The sequence below is a fragment of the Python bivittatus genome, unplaced genomic scaffold (assembly GCF_059951505.1).
Source record: "Python bivittatus isolate LINGU-HERP-01145 unplaced genomic scaffold, Pbiv_v1 ctg000700_np1212, whole genome shotgun sequence".
NCBI lineage: Eukaryota > Metazoa > Chordata > Lepidosauria > Squamata > Pythonidae > Python > Python bivittatus.
In genome coordinates, this window is record NW_028277098.1 from 6485733 (window position 1) to 6505323 (window position 19591).

General features: G+C 39.8%; 1 protein-coding gene across 1 annotated transcript in view; it reads left to right on the plus strand.

Moving 5' to 3' along the window:
• The window catches only part of AXDND1 (axonemal dynein light chain domain containing 1), a 48310-nt gene that overhangs the window by 21639 nt on the left and 7080 nt on the right, over positions 1-19591 (plus strand). Inside the window, exons 15-23 of the mRNA XM_025169349.2 lie at positions 573-807; positions 1697-1913; positions 4028-4121; positions 7672-7880; positions 8599-8695; positions 11554-11664; positions 16456-16611; positions 17828-17965; positions 18441-18532. Of these exons, the coding sequence (XP_025025117.1) occupies positions 573-807; positions 1697-1913; positions 4028-4121; positions 7672-7880; positions 8599-8695; positions 11554-11664; positions 16456-16611; positions 17828-17965; positions 18441-18532 (1349 nt within the window). The remainder of the gene's footprint in view (positions 1-572; positions 808-1696; positions 1914-4027; positions 4122-7671; positions 7881-8598; positions 8696-11553; positions 11665-16455; positions 16612-17827; positions 17966-18440; positions 18533-19591) is intronic.

Genomic DNA, 19591 nt, shown 5'->3' on the forward strand with positions numbered 1-19591 from the left:
GAGGAGGCACCAGGACTGAAATAAACAGAATCATGTTTATTAGAATTGTCCCCATTTTAATTACTTACAGTGCCAGGGGTCCTTCCTCAATCAGCTGCAGTGAGCCTGAGCAGTGAGGATGATCTCTGGAATTCAACTCAGAAAGGAGCTACTGTACTTTTGTTGGTCAAGTTTTATAGCCCTTCAACCTCTCTCTCCCCCTCCACTCCTGGAGTTGCTTAGTTCTGAGCATCAGCAAGGGAAGGTTACACGGATTAAGTATTTAGCAGGTATTGAGTGCCTCCTGCAACAAAGGAGGGAAATAATTATCTAATTGGGGTTAGAGCAGAAAGTTTGTTATCTCACAGCTTGCAAGAGTAAATAGGAAGAGCTAGCTTGTCTAAGCAGCCTCTCTTCCAGTTATTAATTAAAAAATACAGGTCATTCACAGGACAACCATACAGCTAAAAGTCTACCATATTATAGCTAATATTTGGTCCTAAGATTATCAGCTCTTAGGGAAGGAGAAAGCTGTAGTGTCTTTTTGTGGGAAATATTTCAGGAACAAACACATTTATTGCTTTTTCTTTCAGATGTTAAATGATGAGTTGGCACAGTATGGGGGAGATGTGCTTCTGTTGAGACAAGAGCCCCTCAAGATAGCTATCAAATTGCAGAAGCAGTGGGTTGATCTGGGAGTTGCTCTGCATGGCCGTCACAAAGATCTCTATGGCAAGATGCCACCTGAGTTGAAAATGCTGGAAGAAGTCAATAAAGACTGCAACCATCTCAGTGAACAGTACCGTACAAGAATTAATGGGGAAAATGGTAAGAAATGGTCAATATTTTTTTAAAGACTTTGTTGGAGATCAATATGTTACACAAATGAGGATTTATTTAAACTAAATCTAAACACAAATTTACAACACAACTGACGTGTAAAACCATTTCAGTAATTCATACAATGTATGAATTACTCAAATGGTTTTACATGTCATAGACCATTGTCTAGTTTTAGTTGAGTGCTTTGTGCGAACCAGCCGTTGTGTTGTATAAACATCCATAGTTTATGGATTGGTGTAATGTGCAGAAACTCACATTACTCAGGGAGTAAACTCAGGGAGGCAGTGAAGGACAGGAAGGCCTGGCGCAATATGGTTCATGGGGTCACGAAGAGTTGGACACGACTTAACGACTGAACAACAGCAAATGTACAGAACTACACACTGATATATTTCATGAGTTATGGTTACTGAAGAATGGCTTAGCATTAGGTTCAGGTACTGGCAGAAATTTGACGTGGCTGAGCAATATATCTCCCCCGATCCCTAGCTGCCAAAAAACAGACCCAAGGCCATGTGAATAAAAAACATTCGTGGCAATGGATGTTGGCAGCAGGTCTTTATGGAAAACAAGGGTTTGAGTGTTAGCTCACATCCATTGTTTGTGTGAAAAAGTACCCCCCAGAAAAAGCTAATTATTGATAACAGCGTGCCTTTTCATGCCTTTTTTGTCATTGGCTTCATGTGGCCGAAAGAGCATAACTATCTATAAAACTGAAGTTTATAAATATTATAAAATATATGAATCTGGCTGGTATGAGAGACAAAATCTACTTATCCCAGGCTTATTTTTTATTTGCTGATTGCTTTTGTCCTGCTCCATTTCTCGTTTTGTATTTTCTTGTTTTATAGTTATGTATTCCTGTTTTCTCCAGGATCTGCCAAAATTGTAATCACTTTAGTGAACAGTTTGGAAGAATGGACATTCAAGTTGTTAGCCAGCAAGCAGAAGGTGGGATTGTATGAAGCTGACTGGATAAAATTTTTCCATTCTGTTTCTGATTGGCTGGTCCAGTTGGATGATCTGCAGAAAGTCACTGGTACCTGTGAGACTCTACAGGAACGAAAGCTTAGAACATTGATCCCTTCCCCGTAAGCTACAATCATTTTCAGAGTCGTTTGTTTTTCTTCTCCTAGAGCACTCTTGTAACTGGATCAATGTATTATTTTGATGAATAACCTCATGCTGAGATTATTGCAATTTATTCTTTGTCAGGCAGCCCTTGAAAATGTTCCAGAAATTGCAGCTGAAATGCAGTGGCAATATAAGTGATAAGCAGTGAGTGCTGATTCTAGAGCCACATCACCTCTTTGCTGAAATAGCAGCACTGGTTACTAGTTTCTTTCTGGGCCCAGTTCAAGGTGGTAACTATGGTGTATAATGTCTTTCATGACTTAACCTCAGATTACTTGCCAGCTCCTACTCCCACAGACTCAGCACGTGCACACACGCGCACACACACACACACACACACACACACACACACAGAGTTCTTAAATGGGACACCCTTTGCAAGTCTAACCACATATAGTTTAACTTCAACAGATAATTCTGGTTTTTCTGTGATGGGTCTATACTATGGAACAACTTGCTATCAGAGCTGAGGCGCTCTGTCCTTTCTTGTTACAGTTTGGAATGGGCTAAATCATACTTTTTTATTCACGCTTGTTAGTTTTGAGTTTTCAAGATGCTTCACTGAATCTAATTATATTGAATGTTAAACTGAAATTTAGATGTCTGTGAGTTGTTAGCAGTATATGTTTATATGTATGTAATTAAGTTCAAATTATGGAGATTTTCCTTTATAATCAGTTGAAAATGCCATATGGGTTTCAAGACATTCAAATAAATGCAAACAAATAAATTTGAATGGAATGTTTAATCTAGCAAGGGCTGCTAAAAAAAAAAAAAAAAAGCAACATTGTCCTAGCAGAGCTGTCTCATTTTACAGAATTAGCGACCGCAATTATGACCAGCAATTCAGTCATTAAGCGAAGTGGTTGCTAAGTGAAACCACAACTGTGCTTATGATCTTATTTCAGCTTTCCTTTGCTTTACAGACCTGCAAAGGTCATAAATGTGAGGATTAATTGTAAAGTTACTTTTCATCACCATTGTAACTGAATGGTCACTAAATGAGGCAGTCGCTAAATGAGGACTACCTGTACTTCTAGTCCAATAGACCAATTATTACTGATCACAATACAGTTTAGGTGAAATAATTATTGTTTGTATCCAAGTTGTCTAATATGCACAGATGAGAATGAGAAGCTAGAATATATTACGACACTTCAGGCTACTGGAAGGTAGCTACTTTTTAAAAAATGTTGCCCCTTGTTAAATCTACTTTGCAAATAACGAAGAGTCGAGACATTTTGCTACTCAGAGAACAAGATGGTGCCTTTCTCCATCTCATGGTAGGGCTATGAGATCTTCTAAATCAATCAATAATAAAATATAACATAGCCAAAGTAGAACATCTCTACTTGATGACTTAGTTTTTTTATTACCAGAGTGTTCATTTTTAAGTGGAGGAACATTAAAATAAAATACTGTCCCCTTGTAGTCTGAAGTGGTATGGACACTATTCAGCTTTCCATTATCCCATTATCTCCTTTTTCTACTGCATATTTAACTTGAGAGAGTGATCAGATGAGACCCATTATAAGAAGAGGATTCCACTGACCCATCAGTTACTGTTTATAGTGAGAAGAAAGGAGCTCAAGGGTTTGTTTGTTTTTTTTGCCTGAATATCAGCTGATCTGGGACAAAGTAGTTGAGTGGTATAAGGAGGGATTGCTGGAAACAAGAAGAATAATTTATATTCTGATAATATGCATATTAGCAGTGACAATTGGAAGATTATTTGTGAAGTCAGCAGTTGTCATTGCAAAGAAAAAAATTACTCTGCATTTTTATCATAAAGAAACAATCCAAATAAATTGATATAGATAGCAAGGAAAAGATTGTTGTCAAGCACTTTCTCATTTCCATCCTTCTGCTCTCAAAATTGGATTTTACATGTATTTGTTCCTTAGAGATTATAACTTCAGGTTAAAGCCTGTGTGGTTTTTGCTGCTTGGCACAGAACTGGGGTTTTTTAAAGCCCGTTTTGAATATTATTTTTGAAGGTAGAAATCTTTGGACGAAAAAGTGAGAGTTGACCTGATTGTCTTAATTTGGTATCTCACTTGCTTCTGTTAAGGGTGATACCTGAGGATATGTTCAAGAAGATTCAGAATTGGCTTCTGACAACCACCAGTGGTTCTGAAAGAGAAAATATTCAGCTTTCTCGGGAGGTATGCATGTTCGTCAGGTGAAATACTAGGAATTGCCAATTCTTGGAGGGTCCACCCCTATGTTTCTGAATGAATCACTATACAGACTGTGAGTATGTATTAGGATTAGAAGCCTAATTTAGGTAAAGCAGCAACAAGCAGTCTCTTCTGAGAACTGGCAGTTCTGCTATGACTTTGTATTGGGAGAAAATACCGCTAAACAGCCATGAGGTATTATCTACACTTACTGGAAAATAATTGCCCAGGCTTGAATAGTCAATGATAGAAAGAGTGCATAGTCACACACATGATATATGAGAGTCATGAGTTAATATTTCTCATACTCTGATGTGTTATGGCTAGAATTCAGGACTGCTTCATATAGACCAGGGGTTCTCAAACTACGGCCCGCGGGCCAGATACGGCCCGCCAGGGTCATTTATCCAGCCCACCCGCCTGATTGGCCGCCACTGCTGTCTCTCAGAAGTGGAAGTGTCAGGGCTGTATCGGGAGCTGCAGGCGAGGCACAAGGAGGGAGATCGCAGAGCTGGACTCTTCTACATTACAAGTGTACCGGGCTGTCCGGCAGCTCTCCTCCCCTCCTTGTACTCCGCGGGAGGGATCCTCCGTGCAGGGTGATCGGTGGGGTCCAGGGCGCCCTATTACTTTCTCCATTTGGGCTGTGTGGTTGCCCCTCAAGTAGGAGAATGGCCACTGGCACTGACCAATAATGCGGGGGGCAGAGGGCGGGGGGGATGGGATGGGGGGAGGATATCATTTACTGACACTGACCACCAATGCAGGGTGGGGTTTGTGTTGGTTAAAATTGTTCTTTATTTTAATTATTGTATTGTTTTTTTCCTGTTTTTTTTTGTACTACAAATAAAATATGTGCAGTGTGCATAAGAATTCATTCATGTTTTTTTCAAACTATTATTGTGAGCCGCCCAGAGTCACCCGTTGGGGGAGATAGGCAGCATACAAGCTTAATAATAAATAAATAAACAAACAAATAAATAAATAGTCCGGCCCCCCAACATTCTGAGGGACTGTGAACTGGCCCCCTGTTTAAAAAGTTTGAGGACCCCTGATATAGACTATTTTTCCTACCTGAATGTAATATTTATTTTTATTTTAAAATAAAATTGTAGGGCAGACAGCAGGGTTCTCATAGTAGAGTACAAGGCAACCCAGGGTCCAAACCAACACAAAAGACATATGGCAGAATCTGGAAACAAAAACATGACCGAAGTCCAGTCCAAAATTCAAGTTCACAAGGTTTATTATCAAAAGCATGTCAGGGGTTTGAGAAACAAAGAATATCAAGAATCTGGCAATGGCCAAATAATCTAGCTAGTCACAGCTATCATGGCTTCAAGCACTGAAAGTCAGACTATATTTTTTATTTTTCTTCTTTTTGGGAGTTTTTCCCCCCCCCCTCCTTGTTCTCTTCTCTCATTTCAGTGATGCATTTATATTTTTGGGGATTTACACAATGGCAACATGCAGAAAGTCAGGCTATCACAGAAGTTTTTGAGGCACTCTGGCGGGGCTTATGCACTGGAAGTTGTTTGCCTTTATCAATACAGCTGTTGCAATTACAGGTGATTGCAGAAATGGCTGCTCTGGAATAATGACCTACTCTCACATAAATCACTACTCCCACGTGGTTCTTCCAATTAATCTGCTACTCCTCTTTGCTCTTTGGCTCTCAAGATATTGGCAACAAAACTCTCACAGATTTAGAGAGTTAGGGATATGTCACTGTGTCCAGAAAAAAATCAGGAAAGTAACCAGGGATAGTTGACGTCAATTCTATAGCAATCTGCAAGCTGGGCCCTGCTGCTAGGTGTCAGGGTTGTAAGACTTCTTTTTATTTCAGCTCCTGGATTTAACCTTCTTAGAAAAGGATCCATACAAGCAGGCCATGATATGAAGGCAGAATCAAAACGAACAGCAGCAAGAGCAGAATGCCATATTCCAACATAGTGTGTCATTTCAGAATGGCACAATGAAACTGTCTTCATTAAAAGCCTGCCACTACCCACTAAACTCCCCATTTTGGCTCAAAGCTTTAAAAAAATCCATTTTTCCCTGGTACATGTTATTTGCTTTTCCTTCTGCCATTCCCATGGATTAAGCGCTACAACTGAGGTGCAGCCAAATATGAAAGTGGACAGACCACTGGGATGCCAAAGTGAAAGGGAAAATGAGAGGGTGAAAAAAAGATGGAGGACAATTCTATGTAGCTAAAGTAAAAAGCAACATATGATGAGAATTTAAAAGTAGATTTTTTTCAGGTTAAGGATAAAAATAGGCCTTTAATCTGGAAAAGTGAAATCCATGGCCCTAAGCAAGAGGTCCCTGTTTTTTCTTACAATGCCCAGGATGATAAGAAAAGGGAATGAGAAATTTAGACTGTGGATTACTCTTCTGCACAGCAGGACTGAAGCGCTGTTTTTCAGTGCGGGACCCAGCACAAAAACATGTTAGCTTGAGAAGTGCTGCTGACCACACTTAAGACCCCTATTCTGGTTTGGCAGTAGAGCAGAACAGGGGATCCATCTGCACTGAAACTCTGGGGAGGGACACTTCCTTTGGTGGCAGTTAGTGGCAGCAGAAGATGCACTGGGATCTGAGAACTGGCACCCAAGGAGCCATTCTCCAGTGCCTCTCTCCCCCCCCACTTCTCTCCCCACTGCTTCTCCCAGCACACATGGCAAGAGAAACCAGGGGAAGAGAAGAGCCCCCCGCCCCCCAGTGCTTCTCTTGACATGTATGTTAGGAGAAGCAGTGGGGAGAGGAAGAGGGGAAGCAGGTCTTTTCACCCTTTCCTGCAGGAGTGCAAAGCTGCCTTCCTGGGGCACAGGCTGCACGTGGAGGTAATGTCAAAGGGTACTTTCCATAGTGGAAACAGGGAAAAAAAGACTTATTTCCAACAATATGTATTTCCCCCTTTCTCTCCTCTTATTGCTCCTGCCACCCTGGGAGGAAGAATATTGTTTGGGGGCTGAGATTACTGACCCTTGTTTCCCCTCCTTCTCTTTGCATTTTTCTTGCCTATCATGGTGGTAAGTGGGAGAGATAACTGACTCTCCAAGGAGACTGGCACTGAAACCCAGTGACCAAGGCACACGTGCTGGGTGGGCATGCCTGCAGAAGGGGGCCAATAGCAGCAGGGCACATCCTGTCCTGCCCTGAAACTTGCTTCAAGGCACTTTGGGATGGATTGAATGCTTAGCACAGCTTGTGCGGACAGAAATGGTAAAAGCTTCTGAACTGGAACATGGGAAGATAGGCAGAGTCTGCCTTTATAAAGAATCAAGTTAGGGGCCAACCAACAGTTAGTAGGATGTCTTTGCACCAGAGCAAAAAGGATGTGCGAATGAGCAAAATGTCTACATTTTGCCTTGTTTATAAGACCTTTAACCTTCCCCCCCCCCAAGTATGCATACATTTATAATAAGTAAATCAGTGAGAATTACTCACATGTAAATGAGATTGCCACTCTAGTGTCGGTATCATGGAATTTTTGTGTAACTTGAATCCTCATTAATTTATACTTTTGCAGTTGACTGATTTCCACAATGTTCTGAACAAATGGATGGTCAACCTGCTGATCCACATGGTGCCAGAGTACACCTGTTCTGATACTATCCCCTTGACCGACATGGAAATATCAGTGCAAGCACAACGCAAGATGCTTGAGACTTTGAATCTTGAAAAAGAAGCAATGGGTCTGGCTGCTCAGATGAGCCAGCTTTCCTCTTATCTAGTCAGGTACTATAAATTCTCCTCAGATTTATAGCATCAACGTCTATAAAGGAATAGCTTTGAGGGCTATGAGGGCTGTGATAGACATAAAGTGTACTATAGTGGCTACCTCTAGCTATCAATGGCACTAATAGTATCCACCTCTCAAATCTGCTAGAGGTGATTGCAGCTACATTATGTTTTATGTAGATCAAGAGCCAGCAATCTTTTTGTAACTTTTTTTTAAATTACCTTTTTAAAGGTAATTAAATTTTAGGGTCTCTGGTTAGGATTTTTAACCTGTTTTGGAAGAGTGGTGGTATTTTTAACATTAACCCATGTATTAAGCCTATTAGAGGTATAACATAACTGCTTTATTTTGTGCTGAAATTTGGTGGGAAATTTTGCTTCTAAGCACAGTTTTAGAGGTCACAAATGCATAGCCACAGTTTCCCATAGCTGATGCAGACACTGTGGCCTTTTCTGGCTCTCATTTACTGTACCATCTCTTCCTTCCTTAATAGCTGAGACTCAGTATAAATAAAAGAAAATCTTGTTTGAATTCCACTTTTTGAATTGTGCAAGATAGAAATAATTTTTCTTGTATACAACCTTCAGAACCTTGATTTAGCTCAATCTCCTCATTCCTGGATCTAGACAAATTAGATTCTTCCCAATTACTGTGGTATTCTTATGATGACTTAAAACACTGTTGTAAACTGGATGATATTCTCCATTTCCTCAGTTGCTGCAAAGAAATGGTTTCAGCTGCAACACGTAAGAAACTGGCTATTTCTGACTCTGATGCAGAGTATGAACTGCAACAGTTAGAGAAGATCAAGGTAAAAACGTACTATCCTGTCTTTCCTTAGCTCAGTCCAAATCCTTCCTAAGGTTGCAGTTTTGAGTTAATCTCACAGAATAGCAATCTTAGGATGAATGAGGGAGTACTTTTGTTTGGGCCAATATGATCTATTTTAAAACTGCTACAAGATTTCATTCCTGGATATTGTTATTGCATAGATGGCAGCTTCATAAATAAAGATAATACCGATCGATTCATATTCTCAAGATATTTGCAATATAACATGGGAAGGATGAGAGAGATGAAAATGGCAAGTAATGAACCCTACGGTCACATACCCTTAAAGCCTGACTGTAGATTTTAGCCCAGCAAAGAGGTCCTTATTTGGGACAATGGCATATTTTTTGTGACAAATTTCATGTCACTATTTAGATTTTTTTCTCAACACTTTTTCTAGCAACACCACTCACAAATAAGGTTACTTAGTGGTTATCTTGGTGGTGGTCCTTGACACCAGCTACTTCCAACCACATGTTTTGGGGATTTACTGGTTTCATTCTTGTTTGCTTGACAGCTTTTCACAATTGGTTCATAGGTGATTGTTGCCCATAGTTACTGTTTCCTGGCCCACACCCAGTGCCTGAAAGGACTCCTCCCACCCACTTTATTATCACTAATAATACCACTTTAGGATGAGGTGAGTGCTCTACTTTCTAAAAGGGCTATAGAAACAGTTTCACCTGCTCAGCAGAAGTCATGGTTTTGCTCTGCTTTATGGTACCAATGAAGGAAAACAAGATCCTCCTTGTCCTTGATCCCCATGATTTTTTTAATCCTGGAGTTCTATATGGTTTCTTTTATATTAATCCTTCCCCATTTTAGAAAAGATCATTAGTTCATATTGAGAAGCTTTAAGAATGATTACTTTCCTATTTCCATATTCCTATCTCATCATCTCTTTGGTTCAGGACCGGGGAACAATCTTATTATGTCTATACACTCCCGTTTGGGTAAGCAACTGCCCCTTTGGGCATGAAGGCTATGATTCTTATTGTAGTGCCTTTGTGTTATTGTGGAATAACAGTTTGTCTATTAGACAATGGTTGTTTGTCACTATTTTGCAGCACCATGTAGTGTGTGACTTATAGTATACATGGTCAGCTGCAAGGACACTTACCAACTTTGCCATCAGTGTAGATTCTTCATTGGTGCTCATTTGGATGCCTCTTGACATACAAGAGCTCATCCACAGAGCACAGTAATCCTGTTCCTCCCAAATGATAGGGGATGTTTTCCCACTTTCTTTTGTATCCCACCATGTTTTAGATGTGTGCCATTGGCCAGACTCTTTCATTTTATTTGAACTGTGCCGTATCATTTCAGTTCATTTTCAGTCACCAGGACCCTTGCTAGGACCTCTTAGTTTTGGCATAATATTTCTTGGATTAGCTGTACGCTATGACAAAGTTTTTCTATGTGCTGGTTGGTAATATACCTCCGTCCTTGCTTAAAGGATCAACAAGAAGAATGGTGTCTTCCTTCAGAGTATCAAATCGAAATCCACTTCAGATACTTAATTCCATATGTCCAGGGATCAAGTTCAGTATAGAGCCTGAGAAAGAAGACAAACTTCCATTCCTTGATATTCTCATTACCAAATAGAATGATAGCAGGCTACAAACCCAGATTTACAGAAAGCCAACACATACTGACCAGATCTTAAATGTCCACAGCAATTACCCCATAGCACATAAGATCAACTGCCTAAGAACTATCAACAGAGCAAGAACATACTGCAACTCCCCAGCACTCAGAAAAGCAGAACTTAACTTCCTCCAAAATACATTCAAGAACAATTATCCCACCAATTTCAAAAAAATGCACTAGGAAACAAAAAAGAACAGAAAGACACCCCATGAACCATTGCAATAATATTCCCATGCATAAAAAATTCACCAAAACATACCATCAGACCACTCCAACTACTAGGCATCAACAGTGGCCCACAAACCTACAGAAACACTACAAAGGATTCAGTACAAACCATAAGACCATATACTTTACAAGATAGAACTAAAGTATATGAAATTAACTGCCAGGATTGCAACAAGCACTATGTAGGGCAAACAGGATACCAGCTGCATCAAAGAATTTAAAAACTCATAACTGCAATAAAGAATCGTGTTTATAAATATTTAGTGGCCATTGAGGCCCTTGGTACAAATCACACATTTGCCTGGGACAATACAGAAATACTGTAATAGATAATGCAAATAGCAGGAGAGCCATAGAATTTCTAGAAGCCTGACACTCAAGTTAATGGGCCATCAACAGATCAATGGAGTTGGATATAATCTACCACCCAGTCAGGTGCTTCATCCAAACCATACACAGTAAGCAGATAAGGTGGACAAATCAAAATGGACAATGCCATTTCCAGCCACCAATTAATTGACAACCTCTCAGGAACCCTCCAATCACCAATTAAACCCCCTGAGTTCAAATCTTACACAGATTACAAATACTATAAGGCAACTTCCATTTCTGAACTGTTGCATTGAGGAAGCCTTGCTGGATGCAGAGCAAAACTCCTGAAAAACCCTCTGAAAGCTTGGAGAACCTGTCTACTAAATTTCTATATCCATTCAGCCTATCAGAAGACTATTGCACATACGTTCTGTCTTTTTCACCAGTTTGTTCAACGATTCACTGTCTCACTTCAGTGATAAAATCTTTGGGGGATCCTGGGTATTGCAAAAAAGGAATTACAGGGCACCAATGGCTTTTGGATCCAAGGCTACCAATGCCTGCTCTAAAGCATGGTTCACTTTAAAAAATTCTGTTTGAACTGTCTGAATAACACCAGAAGTTTTTCTTTTTCTTTCTTTTTTTCAGACAGAGTGCCTGGATTGGATTGAGACATGCAACCTTATTTTGTCTGGAATGAAGGTGTCTCCCACCAATTTAATCAGCCAAGAGGAGCTTGTACATTACTTTGGATTAGAGGTAGTGAAGAGAGAAAAAAGGTGTTAAATTTGCATTTTACTTTTTAATGGTGATGATGTTACCTTGCATTTAGATGGGGTGACCATGTTTTTGGCCCCAGGGGTCAAAACACTTTCCAAATTGGGGCCCATCAACACACCTATCCACCTTACAACATACCCTCTCTATGTTCTATATATCCACATACTCTCCTCCCTGGAATACACACACGCAACATAGTTGAGTACTATTACTGTTGTGGGATGTTGTTCTCTACCTTTTCTAACAATTGTACTACCATTCAGCAGAAAATCTGTGATCTATTCCCCACTTAATGAGGCTGATCAACTGGTTGGCAGAGAATAGTTCACTTGTGTTCTCTTGCTATTCTGTTGGCTGGGTGTATGGGATGCTCTCGCTTGCACTATTATAGTATGATAACTAAGAATTTATTTTATTTTGGTTTTTGAAGGAAAATATTAACTTCCTCTGTTTTTTAAAAAAATTCCTAGAAATCAGACACAGAAGGTGTGCATCTCAAAAGTAATTTGAACTGTGGTATCTGATATAAATAGCCAGGAACATGGGAATATTGCATTGTGAACATATGATCCTAGCTAATGAGGATCAAGCTGTTTTTATCTCCATAGTACCATTCTGTATTCTATTTCTTGGCCACACTAGAGTATGATATCGTGTTGCAAACTAGTTTTTAAGATTGCAGAACAGCTTTTGAGATTCCCTTAACAGAAGCAATTTTTATTAATTTCCTCTGCCCCTTATATTTCCCCAAAATTTATTCCAGAAAATTGGGGCGATCCTCCAGAGCTGCAGAGGTGATGATGTAGGGAACAGAACACATCTTTGCCTCTTCCTGCTAGCATAAGTCTTGACTAAATTAAAGCCCACATTTTTAGCATTGCACAAAAACCTCTGTATTTTAGTAGCCTATTTTAGTAGCCTACCCTTTTTTTTTTTTTTTTTTGGTGCCTTCAAGTCAGTTTTTCACTCCTGGTGACTGCCTGGACAAATCTCTGCAGTTTTCTTGGCAAGGTTTCAGAAGGGGTTTGCCATTGCCTACAGTACTTCCTAGGGCTAAGAGAGAGTGACTGGCCCAAGGTCACCCAGCTGGCTTCATGCCTGAGGCAGGACTAGAATTCACAGTCTCCTGGTTTCTAGCCCGGTGTCTTAACCACTACACCAGTTACAGAAGACTTAATTGAAATTATCTATGTATCCATTCAGGAGCTCTCTTTTTTATTACTCACTTTAGCAATGATTATACAAAAGCTGTCTGGGATAATGATAGTACTTAATATACAAAAAGTTACATTTTAAATAAAACACTACCAAATACCAACTGACTGATATAAATGACCATTTGTTCATTTGATTTTTACACTAATATTTACAGTGAATTGTTTAATAATACAATTACAGGTAGTCCTCACTTAACAACCATTTGTTTAGTGACCATTCGAAGTTATTGAACCATTTGTTCATTTGATTTTTACACTAATATTTACAGTGAATTGTTTAATAATACAATTACAGGTAGTCCTCACTTAACAACCATTTGTTTAGTGACCATTCAAAGTTACAACAGTGCTAAAAAAGTGACTTATGATCGATGCTCAAAGTTACAACCATCCCAGCACCCCCGCGGTCATGTGATCATGATCCAGGTGCTTGGCAACTAGCTCGCACTTATGACAGTTGCAGCATCTTGGGGTCATGTGATCACCATTTGTGACCCTCCCAGCCAGCTTCCAGCAAGCAAAATCAATGGGGAACCATGTGATTTCCTTAACAACCACAGTGATTCACTTAACGACTGCTGCAAAAAAGGCCTTAAAATCGAGTCAAATTCACTTAACAACCACCCCGCTTAACAACCAATTTTCCAGTCCCTACTGTGGTCGATAAGGGAAGACTACCTGTAATAATTTAAAATTAAATCATCCAGTTAAAATCACATGTCTTGAATGTATCAGTGCACTGCATTTAGCTCCTAGTGGTGAGATATGGGCAGCAGTATATTGGCTTACAAGACACCTTACTTTGTATAAAATAGCATAAGGTTGTAATGAATGTTACATGGTGTAAAGAGTTAAGAATTTGAATCTGAGAATGTATGTATCAAAGATCAAGGTACTGTAGTTTGACAGGAAAATAAAGTGAACAATTGGAAGTTATACAGAAATAGCAAAAAAAATAAAGTAGATGAATGTGTGCTCCTTGATGAAATGTTTATTAAATATGGTAAAATGGATCGAGAAATTTCAAATGGTGCAAATGGTGATAGAAAGGTAATGAGTAGCAAGTGGTCTGTTGCAAGGAATGACCATCAAAAGAAGTGAAAATGGCTGTATATAAGCCATATCAATGCAAGTGTTGGGCATATCAGAAGTAAAAAAGTAAATAGAATGCAGTGGGAATTGGTTATTTAAGAAGTGTATGTGTGGAAACAGGAAGAGATAAGGTCAAGAATGGATAATTTGCTCAATGAATGTCTATAACATAAATACGAAAAGAAGTATGCTGAAAGAATGAACTAGGATCAAATTACAAAACAAAGGTGTGAAGGAAAAGTGAAGGGGAAGAACAAGAAAGTTGTGACTGAATGGAGTTGATGAAATCCTCAGAAAGAGAAAAGTGAAAAAAAATTAAAAACAAAAAGGTATATGTAAATTGGATACATGGAGGTAGTGAAAGCAAGGGATTTGTTTGTTTGTTTATATTTATTTAAATAATTTATAAAACCACCCATCTAAACCTAGTGACTCTGAATACATAAAGCATAGAGCAAAATAAAATAAATACAATACAATACAATGTGACCAAAGCTCCAAGCAAAACAATCCCACAAGACATCATAAAACATACAGTACATATCAGGCTCAGTTAACATCCTGGTCCCAATGCCTGGGAGGAAAACCACGTCTTCAAGGCCTTCCAGAAGGTTGGCAGGATCAGGGCCACCTGAATCTCAGGGGGAGGCTGTTCCACAGGGCAAGTGCCATGACAGAAAAGACTCATGTCCTGGGTCCTACTAGGCGACACCATTAACAGAAGGAACTCGGAGCATGCTCATCCTGCCAGATCTGGCAGGATGGGCAAAGACAGGCAGTTCCACAAAAAAACTGGCCCTGGGCCATGCAGGGCTTTATAGATGACAACCAGCACCTTGAATTACATCCAGAAGCTTACTGGCAGCCAGTGCAGCTCATGAAGCAGTGGTGTTACACAGGTGTACCAAGGTGCACTCAAAATTGCATGCACCACTGCATTCTGGACGAGTTGCAACTTCTGGATGTTCTTCAAGGTTAGCCCCGTGTAGAGTGTATAGCCATAGCCTAACCAGGAGCTGACTAAGGCATGAATGACTGAGCAGAGCCTCCTGATACAGGAACAGGTGCAAATGACACACAAGATGGATTTATACAAAGGCTCTATTGGCCATGGCTGCCATCTGCTCTTTGAGCAGGAGTCATGAATCCAAGAAGATTCCTAAATTGCTCACCAACTTTGTTCAAGGGAGTGCTATCCACTCCAGTGTTAAAGATGGAACATCTCCAGATCTGGGGAGCCCTAAAACTCACAGCCACTTGGTCTTGTTAGGTTGAGTTGAAGTCTGTCCATTCAGGCCCCCACAACCTCCAGCTATCGGGGAGGAACCTTGACAACATCACTTGGACAACTAGGGGCAGAGATGTATAACTGAGTATCATCAGTACACTGATGAAACATAACCCTGTATTGATGAGTAACCTCACCCAGCTGCTTCATGTAGATTTTAAATAGAAGCAAGGAGAAAGTTGAGCTCCGGAGGACCCTGCAATGCAGAAATCTAGGGCTGGACTCCCCTGCCCTATCAGTACTAACTGGAAGTGGCCTTGGAGAAAGGAGAACTACCTAAAACCCTGCCCCTGCCCCCCCAGCCAATGTAGTAAGAATACCATCCTTGACAGTATCAAAGGCTGATGAAAGATCAGAGAAAGCTAGGATGGATGCACTACCCTCATCCTGAGCCCAGCAGAAATCATGGACAAGTGGAATCAATGCCATCTCAATACTATAATCCAGCCTGGAACCCAATGATTTGCAAGGCTAGAAAATTATAGAGAAGTACAGTGAATGGGATTGGTGTAAGGTAGATTTAACTATATTACCTTTCCCCCCTCTTATCCCATGCTTTTAATTTCTTTTTCTCACTATTTCTTACTCCTTTTTTGCACTTCAGAGGCACTGCTTATCTCAAAAGAGAATAGCAGAATGAATATAGATCTGCATGTATGCATGTAGTAAAACTATCCAAGGACATCCAATAACTCAGTGAGAGGAAATGGCCAGGTCCATTTTTTCTGAAAAGTTTTACATTAATAAAAGAATGCCCTTCATAATTCCAGGGGGGGTGAAGCTTACATGGGGATTTGAAGAGTCGATTATAAATGTAATGGGATATGTTTAGACAAAGAATTATTCCTATTTAATGTATTAAAAACTAGCACTTACGATAGCCTTATTATTTTTAAGACCAGAGATAGATTGGAAGTTATCTATTTTTCATCTCTTTTTTTCTTTTACTTTACTTCACTTTTTCTTTTCCTTTTCTTTATATTTTGTATTTCAAATTTTCTTTTTCATTTCTAACTTTTAAATATGTATCTTTAAAATCTTAATAAAATATTATATAAAAAAAGAAAAGAATGTCCTTTATGAATCAGAGAGCCCGAAATCTAGAATAGTAGCAATGAAGACAAAATCTCAGAATGGACTTCCTGGTTACCAGCTTTTCTGTGCTACCTCAAGGTGCTTCAACCAAAACGAAAGCTCCCACCTCACCCAGAGCAAACCCTGGAGAGCGCCTCTTCCATTCATGCAGAACAAGCTCCGGATGAACTCAAGATAACGGAAGAAGCAGGTTCTGAGCAAAGCCTGGAAGAGAAGCATGTGTTGGAAACACAGGTGAATATTTCCACTGGAAAGTTTGCGTGGTTTTCTTTCTTTCTAAGCAAGGTTCTAGGGGTTAGTATAATAAAATCAACAAATAAAGTCTACCACATAGTTTATGTTTACTGCCCTAAAGCAATATCTGGTATAAAATTTGATATCTAAAAATCAAACTGTCTAATTCTGAAACTGGAAGAAATGTGCTGCTGCCTTTCATGACAGAAGAAAAGTTTTGAATGTTCTGTATCTGATAAGAACTCATCACACAGAGAAGTTTGGGGAAGCTCAGGTGCCATTGCGAGATGTAAAGGTGGTTGACAGTAGCAGCAGTTCTGGAACTCCTCTCATATTGTTGCTGCTGACATGTGAATGTGGCTGATTGTGTGTGAGTATGCTGATTTCTCACATAAGGACTTCCTGTATGATCAGTTTCCTTTAAATAGGAATCTCTGTCAGATTCGAAGACAGAGCCTTACTGCCATTATTATCACCATTTAATACTTTGCATAACACAGTGATTTTTCTGTAGCTAATCTTAATGTTAATGTGGACATATCGGCTACCCAAAACTATTGTTAGTCATTTCTTACAGAAAACTTGCAAAAGTTTTTGAAAAGCCCAAGAGGGGGAAAGAGGTGTTTTAAATAGCTATGGATCCTAGTCAGGGAAGATAATATGTTTCCCTAAGTTTTGGAATAGTTTCTAATAAGCAGGGCTATATATTATACAGTAAATATTGGTTTTACTGTGGGTATTCGGAAAAGAAGAAAAAGTCCTTTCATGAAGTACGTATATGTGCAGAGTTCATGCTTTAGGAAAAAAAATCTCATCCCTATATTGCACTGTCATCTTGACATGATTTGAAATGGCATAACTTATTCAGAGCGGAATAGTAGCCTAGTAAGGACTTCTCTTTTCATGGGGGGCTAAATTGTTTTCAGAGGTAAATTGGTAATCTGAATAAGACTGAAAACATATTCTTAGAACCAAAAATCCCAAATCTTTGGCTAGGTCTTTAGGAGCGTAAGTCTTTCCCCAAATTCCAGTACTTGTGACTCTCTTAAAAGTAATCTGTTAACATTCTTGCATACAAGTCTTATGTACAATATGAAAATTGCTTTGTGTTAATTATCATGATTTTTGTATACAAAATCTGACCTTCTATGAAGAGTTTAGCTTTCCAACAAAGGGGCAAATATTACACTGTCTGCTTCTTCTCTTTTCTGGGCAGGAAAAGCCACCTGTGCCTGGTACTAGCAGTGAAATGGCAACTGAAAGTGCCGAGATTGATTATCAAATGAGATACATTGCCGATGATACGAATGTGCATTGCAAGACCTTGACTGCCGAAAAAATCACAGTCTCAGGGGTATGTATCCATGAATCTCCACTATGCGAGTGGCCGTACTTCAAGCCAAGGTGAGTTAATTCAGTTCCTTGAACAATGTTAAAATGTGAAATGAACAGCCTGATCTGACATGGGGGGCACTACCCCACATTGGAAGATTTCCTGCACAAGCCCCACTGAAATTAATGGAAACAATGTGAAATCATGGTGGTGCTCTTGTGCAGTTTCTGATCTTTTTAATTGGGTTTCTACAGGAGAAACAACACACACCCAGCACACACATAGAGCATTAATGAGAGCAGTTTCTTTAGAACTTTTCTGCCTCAGGCAATCAAATTTATTGATGAGAGGAGTACAGAAAATAGGAGCTGGATGGTTTAGCCTTGCTCTTTATTTCAGTAGTCCTTTCTCTCCATTTACTCTTTTTGCCAAAGCAGTATGCCAGTTTCTCTTGCTTTAGTCTTTTTTCATAAGGCACTTGCTCTTTTAATTCTAGAGAGAGTTTTTTGCCAGCCAGTGGACCACTGAATTCTCTAAAAAGGAATTTCAGATGCTAGCTTCACTAGAAATTCTGGAGGAGCGGCTTATGTGAGTACAAAAAAGCTGATCAATGGAGATATACGCTTGCCCAGGCTTAAATCTGTTGGTGGCCTATGGCTGGTTGGGCTGATATAACATCCAGCTCTGAGACCCAAAAGCTTGATAGTTGGGAATTTTTGAAGTATTAATTCTTACATAGATTTGGGATGGTAAGAATCTGAAATCTCCTGTATGTTTTAGAGCAGGCTTTTTCAATATGGGGGCAGGGGGTGGGGGGCGGGGCATGCCTTCAAGTCAGTCCTGACTCTGACAACTGCCTGGACAAGTCCCTGCAGTTTTCTTGGCAACGTTTTTAGGAAGTGGTTTGTCCTTACCTGCTTCCTAGGGTTCAGAGAGAGTGACTGGCCCAAGGTCACCCAGGTGGCTTTGTACCTAAGGTGGGACTAGAATTCACAGTCTCCCAGTTTCTAGCTTGATACCTTAACCACTACACCAAACTGGGTCTCCAACATAGTGGAGATTTTCCAACTTATTTTCTAACATAGTGCCCTCCATATGTACTAACCTGGAATTCTAGGAGTTGAGGAAGTGTTTCAGAAAATGTGATTCTGAAGTCTTTCCAAACGTCTGTCATTGTGGTGATACAAAACTCATAGGAGGAAGGTAAAGAAAGATCAGATCTAAACAATGTATGTAGAAACACCAGAACAGTGGAAGAGCTATAAGTTAAATGGTAATTCTCTAGGAGGTAGAGAAGATTGATTGCAGATATTGCTTCTGTATAATGGAAGGTATCTGTGAGGAGGAGACTGGTATGGGAGATCAAGGCTGTCAGGAGGGAGGTAGTGCATTCCAGAAAGGGGGATAAGGCAAGCGCTTTCTCAGTCGGCAACAAGACCGTGAGAAGAAGAAGAGGTTTAGACTAGCCCCTCCCTAGAGTATCACAATATATCCACTGTAGTTGTGGTTGCTGTAGTGTAGAGTTAGTCTGGCAAGATTCTGTCTAGAGGGTGTAAGCAAATAAAGGACCTGTACTGGACTGAACTGTTTCATCGTTGTTCTTGGGCTGAGCCTGACAATCTTCACTAGATTCACATGGAAAAGGAA